The 10707-nt window shown below is 41.7% G+C and overlaps 2 protein-coding genes across 2 annotated transcripts; one reads left to right on the forward strand and one right to left on the reverse strand.

Moving 5' to 3' along the window:
• Window positions 1–785: 785 nt before the first annotated feature.
• Window positions 786–5676, reverse strand: dnajb4 (DnaJ heat shock protein family (Hsp40) member B4). The gene is made up of 3 exons (XM_084481591.1): window positions 5209–5676; window positions 2929–3551; window positions 786–1871 (listed from the first exon to the last, which is right to left on the reverse strand). Exons 1-3 carry the CDS (start codon window positions 5417–5419, stop codon window positions 1641–1643), a joined length of 1065 nt encoding a protein of 354 aa, XP_084337717.1. The 5' UTR covers window positions 5420–5676; the 3' UTR covers window positions 786–1640.
• Window positions 5677–6525: 849 nt separating this feature from the next.
• On the forward strand, window positions 6526–10407 carry slc25a24l (solute carrier family 25 member 24, like; the record flags this gene model as incomplete). Its single annotated transcript, XM_084481371.1, has 10 exons — window positions 6526–6648; window positions 6752–6878; window positions 7071–7158; window positions 7390–7501; window positions 7750–7908; window positions 8255–8392; window positions 8785–8895; window positions 9459–9626; window positions 9894–10032; window positions 10220–10407. The coding sequence occupies 10 exons, from the start codon at window positions 6526–6528 to the stop codon at window positions 10405–10407; spliced, it is 1353 nt and encodes a 450-aa protein (XP_084337497.1).
• Between the last annotated feature and the right edge of the window lie 300 nt (window positions 10408–10707).

The raw sequence follows: 10707 nt of genomic DNA on the forward strand, positions 1-10707 counted from the left end.
CTCTTGACACTGCCTGCTGGCCGTCGGGAAACAATAGCGACACTGTTTCAACCTATAAACAAGAATGGAACGCAGGCGCAGTCAGAGGGAACCCGGCTGAGCCCAGCCCAGACGATTCACCTGCTGTTTGTGGAAATATTCACAAGTAAGATGATACTACTGATCAACCTCTACTATACTAACATGCGTTTAACTGATACTAGTTTAACACGTTTTAGACAATCTGGTCCCAAATGATTTATTCAATATAACCTATTTTGGTATGTGGTATGTATTCAATTCAATCTATATTCACAATTGCATATCCAAACCATTTCTCAACATAAACACATTGACTAGCTCATATATGGCTTTACACTAATACATAAACAAATGTTCGAATGGATAAAGTCAATTAAGAAAAAAACGTGTGTGTATATATATATATATATATATATATATATATATATATATATATATATACACACACACACACACACACACACACACACACACACACACACACACACAGAGGGAGCAATATATCACTAATCCTAACAAAACTGAACATTGAAAACAGAACATTTAAAATAAGCATCGGATATTCGCTCAAGTAAACTTAAAAAAAATCACACGCCTGACCATTGATCCAAGATGAGTGATATGGCGCTCCCTTGTGGGAAAATGCAAAGGCCTCGATGTTGGCAGCTAATTGCTAACAGCTGAGTCCAAAAAGCCAGCCTATATTTACACAGCCCCACTAGTAACGTAGAAAACAAACAAAAACATGTATCAATAGATTTTATTATCAAGTTTGATAAATCTGATCTATAGGTAGACGACAGTCAGAACAAACTATAATAATTTGTTAAAATAAAAGTCACTTTTATTTTTCTTCAATGTAGACTGAAGTTTGCATCGTTATTTCAAAGTAACAGTTCCGTAGGACTAACCTAAAATGTGCATTAGCCAAATGTTTGAGTGTAGTCTGCCCTTGCACCCTATAACCCTAGGGTACACTTGCGTTTCTTTAGTTGAGCCTTTTTTTAGCATATCTATAAAAGCATCTACATTTTCTGCCTCAAAATACACACTTGTATCTGTACATAAGAACATGGTTTGATTATACATTTGTGAAAACTGGCCAAAGGAATACAAAAAAACAAATACAATGTGTCCTTTACCACAGGCAGGTTTTCTAAAATAACAAGAACTTTGGCAATTGTTTACATCTACATCTTCATCATCAAAGGAAACCTAACAAAAATAGTGGGAAGAGAAGTAAGGAGTAACCATGTACACAATGTTAACTTTCAGATATAAACTTAATCTCTTCTTCTTCATGCAGTTCATCTACTTGGCAACATGCATGGCGTTAATAAAAACACCACATATATGAAAAATAGAAATTGCACATTCATTGAAAGGGTTAGGGGGATGGGTTGGGGGAGGGGGGGGGCACCAGTCGAATGCCAACAGATGTCCTTATTGTGTTTATCTGTGTTTATAAACTATGTGCACGTGTGTGTGTGTGTGTGTGTGTGTGTGTGTGTGTGTGTGTTTGTCTGCATGATTTTGGCTGGTGCTGCGCTGGTGCTAAGACATCACCCCTTTTTTCCATCCATGTCCTTCTTCATTCGTTCTTCCTTCCCCTCCTCCTCTCAGGCAGGTAAGTGGCGTTTCAGAACGTCCTTGGCATTGCTCGGTAGAGTCTCCGGAAAGTTTACGTCAAACTCCACCACGAGATCGCCCCTCTGCTCGGGGTTCTTGGGCAGAGGGAGGCCCTGGCCGGCCACGATCTGCCTCATGCCCGGCTTGATGACGTCCGTGATCTTCATGTTGCACGTATTCCCATCTATGGTAGACACGGTGACCGAGCAGCCGCACAGCGACTGTAACGACACAGGGTGTTGTGTTAGTGGTTCGTTAGAATAGGGTCTCCATTGTGATGTTATGAATGTATTGGACTGGGTTTCTACACATATTCCATAGCCCCCGACCCACCCGTAGGCCCCACCAGAAAAGGGAAATTGTAATGAACTCAAATCCTTATATATTTGGGATGCTATTATGAATGTTAGTACATTATATTGTGTCAGTATCAGGTGATTTAAGGTTGAAAACCACTGGATGGAATATTCAGGGAATAAAAGATGTTGTAGTCTGATACGATTCAATGAGAAATCTGGCCCGGGAACACAATGCTGAAACATTGCTGAAAACACAGCAGGCAGTAGAAGGAAGTAGTAGTTTAGTAGTCTCGTGAGAGTGTAGCAGCAGCTAGTCAATTGCTCACTGCTGTTCCCATTGGGGACATTGTGTCCTGTTAAACACTTTAGAGAAAATAATGAGTCATATACAGTTCCTCCGGTCCAGTATGGTCCGACATGATTAACAGGCTAAATAACAGCTCTGTTTTTTTTCAAGACCATATCATCATGCAGGGCAGGCCCGAGGTCTGTTTTTGAACAGTCTTGATATTATTATATTCTTGTATGAGTTGTTGAGAACTAAAGGCCTACACATTTTCGAGTGGGCCAGAGGCCATATTAGTACATCTTTGCACCAACTGTGTGTGGGCGAGCCTCTACAGTTCTGTCTCACAGTGTTGCCAATCTTATTTCTCACCCCTCCATGATTCAGATGACATAACAAGCTCCTGAAGGGTATGTGTATTTATACTCATTGGTAACCAATTTGAGAAAGAAACATCTCACTCAAATGTCTACCAACCTGTCACATGTCTATAACTTGCATATGTATTAGAATGTATAATACAAACCCTAATCCATAGTGCTGAAAACATCGGCCAATGAGGTGATGATGGATCCATTTGGTACATCAAATAACCCCATAACATAATGAATGTGCAAATCGACAACGCAAACAAACGTTTGGAAACACATCATGTGGGTGTAAACGCTGTCATCACCTTCCCGAACGCCTTACCTGTCTTAAGCTGACGCGCACCGCGTACACGATATCCGAGCCCTCTCGTCTGAAGTGCGGGTGGGGCTTGTCCTTGATGACGAACACGATGTCGGCGGGTATCGTGTTGGACGACTCGTCGCCCTCGCGCGGGAACGTGATCTTGGTGCCCTCCTTCCAGCCACGCTTGATCTCGATGGTGAGGATCTTGTCCTCGTGGCGCACCGTCCGGCCGTCGGGGTTGAGCCTCTTGCGGGAGATCTTCATCCGCTTGGTGCAGCCGTGGAATACCTCCTCCAGGGAGACTCTGAGCTCGTGGTGGATGGCCGGGTCCTGCTTGCGCCGCTGCCCTTGCTGCTGCTGCTGCTGCTGCTGGCCGCCCACGCCGACGTGGCGCTCGCGGGGGAACCCGTTGATGTTGAAGCTGGTGAAAGAGCCGAAGGGGTCGTTGCCGTCCACCTCCATGTCGTCGTCGTCGCCGCCGAGGCCCCCGCCACGGCCGTTGGCCTTACGCCCGAAGAACATCTCGAAGGGGTTGGCGCCGCCGAAGAACGTGTTGAAGGTGGCGTGCGGGTCCCCATGGAAGGTGTAGGTGAAGTTGCTGCCCTGACCGTCGGGGGCGGGGCCGTTGCCTCCCTTGAGACCTGACATGAAGCGGGAGAAAGACAAAAAGGTCTGCCGTTAGGGTCATAGCCAAGACTCGTGTTGTGAGACTATCTGTTTTGAGAGTATGCAGTATTGTAAAGAAATTACAGCTTTTTGTTAGAGTTTAGAAGTTTTATTTTTGTTTTTGCATTTTGGGTTAGCGTTGGATCAATCATATATTCTAATGTGTATTTGTAATACTTGTCAAATACACATTAGAATATATGGTTAACAAGTAATACTTACTTGTCAAACAACTATGTCAACCATTTAGAAAGCTTATGATTTGTTTTGTATGATATTGGGGAGCATGAGTTCAGGGCTGAAGTACGATTTTGAAGCATGTGAGGCATTTTGTATACTTCAGTAATTCGGGTGTGTATTCATACTTGAACACAAAGCAGCAAAGCAACAATCCTACTTTTACATGTATCTCCGTCCAGTGCTAGCTCTAAACCTTGTTATGTCATATTCATAAATGTGATGCACTCGGTTTATAAAAAGACATAACCTTAAACCCGAGCCTACTAACAGATAGAAACACGGATGGAACAAGCCAGGCCTACATGAATTAAACCTACACTGTGTGGGACTTCACTGCAGCCATTAGTTCATGTGTCACCATGGTGAAGGTTTATTTAATGACACGTATAATTTTTTTTTTCATGAACCAAGTTGTATGTATAAAACAACAGATTGTGAATCATGTAAAATTTTTAGAAAGCTCATCCTATGTGGATGGATTTTCCCTTTCCCTTAGAATTCATGGATTCCCAACTGCAATTTCAGGTGCAACTGGGAATGTTTTGGTGGAGTCTTTGTACTAAAGTATGCCTTATATTCACTTTCATTTTCAAAGGGGGATAATGAACAACATCATATTGCTGTATTTTGAGAAACGTGCAATACTGTGTAGGCTAATTCCGATTTAAGAGATTAATGCATTAGGAAGTATATGCCTTTCAACCTAAATTTATCAAGTTATATTATTATTATATATTATATAAGTTATTTTATTGTAATTATTACTTACAGTAGGGCTATAGATAGCTATCGGTGGCATATAAGCTCTACTTCATAAAACATTCTATCGTTTTAGATGATCAATGTTTTTTTTATTATTATTCTACATAGTTCTACATAATGGAATGCGAGAACTTCTTCCTGTAGCCTTTTAGGGAGCATTCTGTATCCAGAACCTAGTCTGGTTGTAGATGGGTGGGAACCATCAGTATGCTACTTGGAGTAGTCATGCCAGGACACTAAACTATGTGCGCTATACAACAAAAAGTGGTGTATGGCAGCAAAACGACATTCAAAACATGAATAAAATGTAAAGGAACTAGAAGGTATAGGAACAGTGGCCGCTTATTCATTATCAAGCTCCACGTCTGTTGAATGTAGAAAGACATTCAACAGACAACATTTCCTCTGACATGAATAACGAAGATGAGCGTCCTGAACATGATCTATCTAGGTCGGTCTTCCATATAGGTAGACTGTTAGACTTCGATTAGCGATAATTCGGGAGGATGATTTATAGGCCAGAGACTTAGTTCCGTTACGAGTTTGGTAGCCATTTCTCATTTTTAGTAGACTATCACTATAGCATGCCATGCCCCAGCAGCGATGTGGATGTGTTTATAGCAACATTACCTTCCTCTCCGTACTGATCATAAATCTCCCTCTTCTTGGGATCACTGAGGACTTCGTACGCCTCGGCGATTTCCTTGAATTTTTCCTCGGCATTGGCTGCCTTGTTTTTGTCGGGGTGCCATTTCAAGGCCTGCTTTCTGTATGCTTTTTTTATGTCCTCATCCGCTGCTCCTTTAGAAATCCCCAGTATTTTATAGTAATCTTTCCCCATTTTCCCCAAAAAACGTCCTCGCGTGGAAAAACTGCTGCTCGGCGCGGTCGACGGGTGCTGTCAGTCCCAAAGGAAAATGAATCCAGATAGCCGTGTGATATGGCGGCAGTAGATGTACCGCTATTGCTTTTGTATGCCTACTACTCGCTAATAAAACCACGAGAGGAAGAGGCTGACTTGGGACTGTTATCGTCCGGAGGCTGTTCATAAACGCCGTGTACCCTGTGTTATTTATCCGTGACGTGGTACCCTCTCTAAATAGCCATTACGCACTCCCCTGCGTCCGGGCTGAACATTGGAATTCAGCCGCTCTTTCTAGAAAGCGAGTGCTGAGGCACGTCATTTACACATTTACCCTTTGGAAAGCCCCCCCAGGTGCGACAACGAGTTATTGTAGTTCAATTAAAAAAAAAAAAAAAAAAAAAAAGTCGACGTGACACTGACATGACAGACAGCTGTAGTGCGTGTGCGTGTGTCTGTGTCTCTGTGTTTGAGCGGACGCCAAATTGTGACTAGAACACGTCTGGACGTTTCATACACATGCGTTTCTCCTCGCAGCAATTGGTCGACAGAAGGGTTTCATTAGAAACATTGTGTTGTTTACAAATGGATATCTCTGTGAGGAAAAGCTGCTGATTTTATTAATACAGATGTTATTACTTTATTCATCCGAGACAGGAAAGTACAGGGCAATAATATGAATTGTCAATAACAGATACAATAGTAAGTAGGCCTACAAGTAAAAACTCAAAACAAACCAAATGAACTCTGTGACAAATAAATGATGATTATCCTCCTTACATAATTATCATAGCCTATAAAGGGGTTTCTCTTCGGGCATGGGCATTTTACTACTTTGAAACAATAGGGACACCTGGTGGAGACTATGCGCTACGACTGGCTACAATAATGTGTTCTGCTCTTCTTCAGGGATGGAGAGCGATAGAACAGATAGGCCTTTACCGCATTGCCATTGACCAAAGCCATGTCAATGACTCAGCGTCTGTATACGGAGGTCAATCAACAGCGAACGTTTTGTATACATTTTCTAAATGTTCCTATTTTGGAAAAATTCTAAAGCTACCTGAGACCATTTCAAGTAAATCATGGATAACTTTCGTGGTTTATTTGTTAAACTAGATAAGGATAATAATGGCTTCATATCAGTGGATGAGCTTCACAATGAGATGAACAAATCTGGAATAAGACCCACTGAAAAGAAGGTTAAGGTAGGCTAAGGATCACCTTGATAATACAAACTTGTGCTATTAAGCTATGCTTACTGCTTACTGCTTACTGTTGGATTAGCCTTAACACAGACTACTTCAACAGAACATCCTTGATAGCTACGACCAAGACAAAGATGGTAGATTGGATTACAATGAATTCCTCCATTACATGACGGACAGGGAGAAAAAATGGAAAATACACTTCCATGAACTTGACAAGAACAAGTGTGGTAAGTAGCCATGGCATGAACAGGGTGAACGGTTGGAGTGCAGTACCTACTGACAAATAGCCTACCACAGACAGATGTTTGGGCTCTACAGGATAAGAACATGAACGAATGAACATTATACATAAAGAAAATAACATTGTAAAATATCCATATATTGGACTTGTGTACTCATATCATCTCTTCTCTGATCAGGGTTGATTGACCAGGACGATATCATATGTTTGTTTAAGGAGTTAGGAGTGAGCATTTCACAGCCGAATGCAAAAAGAATAATACAAATGTAAGACTTTTTTCCCCTCAAATAATTATTGGAATAAAAAAAAGTGAATTGCATAAATGTACCATTGTTTAAAACGGTGTCACAATAGCAAGCTCTATTGCTATTTCCTATTCATCCAGCATTCATTGGGAATAGGGAAAATGGCTCACAAAGTAAACAGTACAGTATAATAGCCTGTGAGTTGCTGGTGAATTTGTAAATTAACCAATGAAGACGGTACTTTCCTTTTAGGATGGACAAAGACAACTCTATGACAGTGGACTGGGGGGAATTCCTACATCATATCATTCTCAACCCAGCAGATAACATTGGTGAACTGGTGTCGTCTTGGAAAAACAGTTTGGTAAGATTGTGATATTCGCCTAATGTTTATAACTTGATTAGCACTAGAACCACCTGAGCAACATCGCTTTGAATAGGTCTACCACACAAATATAAGTATTATTATTATTAGTAGTATTATTATTATTATTACTTATTCTCCTATTTGTAAAGGCTTCCACAAGCAGCTATAAGGAAGATACAAACTGTAACAATTGACCCACAACACCGGAAAATATCCCCAAAAAATGAAATATATCCTCATTGCAGGTGTTTGACGTGGGTGAGAGCCGTCCCCTGTCCTTGGAGTTTCCGGAAGGGATGTCGGGCTCCGGGATGTGGAGAAGGTTTGTTCTTGCGGCGGGACTGGCGGACGCCATCTCTCGAACGGTCACGGCCCCCATCGACCGACTGAAGACCCAGCTGCAGGTCCCTGATCCGTGTCAGCATGAAAACCCTTAGATAGCAGCATTAGGTTGGCAGAGGCACCGGAATAGTCACACCGATCTGGTGAATATGCAGAGGATCTGTATCGTCAAGTGCAAGATCAAAAGCCAAAAATAAACACCCAAAAGTTGTTCCAGCATAATAACTATGAACACTATTTCTGTCTTTTCACGGCATGTACTGTTCTTTGAGTTATTTAGGATCTATATTTGTGTACTTGTGGACATACTTTTGCATGTCTCAGTCTGTCACTGAGAATTGTTTCAGAACAGGAATATTTGCCTAAACACCAGTTGTTTTCATGCATCTACTCTCTGTTTTTATGCAGGTCCATGGATCCAAGACGTTTGCACAGGCATTTGCGAAGCAGAGGGCGGGCGGGCTACGGTCAATGTGGCAAGGAAACGTCGTCAACGTGCTGAAGGGAACGCCGCAGTCCACTCTACAGTGCATGATATATGCTCAGGTGTGAATACTAAAGGACATGTTCTTCTACGTGCTGGTTCACTAGTGCGCACAGTTCACTCTACAGTGCATGATATACGCTCAGATGTGAATACCCAACTACATGGATATGTAGCTGGCTCACAAGTACACAATGTGCACTCGCACATACACACATACAAACCCACACACACACACACACACACACACACACATGGACACAGCCACACACATAGACACACACAGTTACAGAAAATAAAATGTTAAAATTTCCTCTTTCGGAAACTGAATAATGAACTGTCATCTGTACATCTCTCGACACACCCCTTGTCCTCTTGGTCTATTAATACAGTCACCCCATAGATGAATCGCCATCACAGTGTGGCACTTTCTCTCCACCACTGCATTCCCTAGATGAAGATGTACACCCAGGATAGGACCAAGGAAAGCCTGTCGGTACAGCAGCGGTTTGGCCTGGGCTGCGGTTCTGGTGCTTTTGCCCACGCTGTCTTCTACCCTTTAGAGGTATCCAGTCCTCCTATGCACCTAAACAATGTACCAGCATGTATTTATTAATATATGTTATATAATATGTTATAATAACGTTATGGAACAGCCTGTACCTACACAGTGTTGTTAGGGGTTACGGGTTAGGAATAGGCGAAAAGGTTTTGCTTCTCACTATTGCATATAAAGTACATGATGTTACAGGTTGCTCTGTAGTAACACTGTAATTCGGTGTTACTTTATTTTTGTACATGTCACATAGGTATATGTATACAAAATAAAATTGTTGTATTAACTTCATAAATAGGAATACATGACTTAGGGGTAGGTAACTAACACAACAAGAGATATACTTAAGTAAAAAATAGGTTTAAACCTACATTATATGAGTTGTATCATCCGCAGCCTCCAGTGGCTAGAGTTGTAGCTACCATATTTGTTTATATAGAATACTCTTGAAAAGGCCTAGTTCTGATATTTATATATATGGAGTAAATAGCTGCTGCAGGAAAGGGACATAGTGCAGGATTACACTTTGGGTTGTGGTTTGTTTTTTAACAGCTGACACCTCCACTGTACAGGTCTTAAAGGTGAGGCTGAACTTGCAGCACAGCGGCACCTACAACGGCATGGTGGAGTGCGCTCGCTCGGTCTACCGTAATGAGTCGCTGGCGTCCTTCTACCGGGGGTTCAAGCCCAGCCTGCTCTGCATGATCCCGTACGCAGGCGTGGAGTGCGCCGTACATCAGGTGAGCCCATAATGTAAACACCGGGATCAAGCTAGCTTTTTTTGGCTGTGCTTTTTAGAAGACACGGTTTAAAAGTCAAGATATGTTCTGTTAAAAAGTCAAAGTTTTTAATCATCAAATGTTTAGCCATTATCAACGTCTGCACACAATGAAATTATTTTAAAGTGGATATATGTTGTCATAAAAAATCACATATACATAGAGAGAAAAAGGTTTGCCTGGTTCCAGCCCCATAGACCAGATAACTGTATTTTTTCCTCATTCTAGACCATTGTGAACTGGGCCAGAAATGATCCGTCCTACAACAGCGACTCCCAGCTGTTTTTCTTCAGCTTCGTGGCCTTTGCCTCTGGACAAGTGACCAGCTACCCGCTGGCGGTGATACGAACACAGCAACAGGCCCAGGGTAGCTTTCACATTTTGTTTTGGAATAATATACAAACCCAAATGTGAATGCCTGTTACATTGACAGTATGTAGCACTGCACTGTGGATTTATTCTTGCATTATTTAATCTTTATTTAACACTTGCTTATGTATATTTTGTTTAAACATAAGACACATTGTTACATATTTGGTGTGTCTGTCTTCCAGCTTTCTGCGCGGTTTCACATCCCACTTCAAGTGTATTACAAGGATTTACTGGAATCTACGCAAGGCACGGACTGAGAGGATATTACAACGGCATGGGAGCAAGCTTCATCAGGGCAGTTCCATGTGCTCTGCTGAACTACACGTTAACCAGGAAATTAGAAGTTCTGTTTGACTCCACATGGTCCTGAGTTCTACATTTATTATATTCATGGTGATCAGGGAAAATGTGTTTGTGTCAAAGACCAGCAGGATGTGTTTGTGTGACATCCACATTAAGGATCATAAAGGATATAGGCTGGTGTGTCATTCCATTATCAATACAAGCTATACTCTCTTTTGAAGTCCTGTGAATAATTTGGAGTTGAACAAACAGTGCAGACGTGTGGTGGATGCAATATTTGAACTGTGTGGAAAAAAATGAATGTAACCTAACTTAAGATCACATCTCCAACATCTCCAACTTTTGGGACAGACATTTCAACAAGGCA

This window comes from Micromesistius poutassou (genome assembly GCF_964030765.1).
Source record: "Micromesistius poutassou genome assembly, chromosome: 16".
In the NCBI taxonomy this organism is placed as follows: Eukaryota; Metazoa; Chordata; class Actinopteri; order Gadiformes; family Gadidae; genus Micromesistius; species Micromesistius poutassou.

What these genes read in the sequence shown, in the direction of transcription:
- dnajb4 (XM_084481591.1), bottom strand. Translation starts at nt 5,419, where the DNA reads ATGGGGAAAGATTACTATAAAATACTGGGGATTTCTAAAGGAGCAGCG. An exon ending in TGATCAGTACGGAGAGGAAG is followed by an intron (nt 3,552 to 5,208) that starts GTAATGTTGCTA and finishes GCTTCATGTCAG; the next exon opens with GTCTCAAGGGAGGCAACGGC. An exon ending in TGCGCGTCAGCTTAAGACAG is followed by an intron (nt 1,872 to 2,928) that starts GTAAGGCGTTCG and finishes GTGTCGTTACAG; the next exon opens with TCGCTGTGCGGCTGCTCGGT.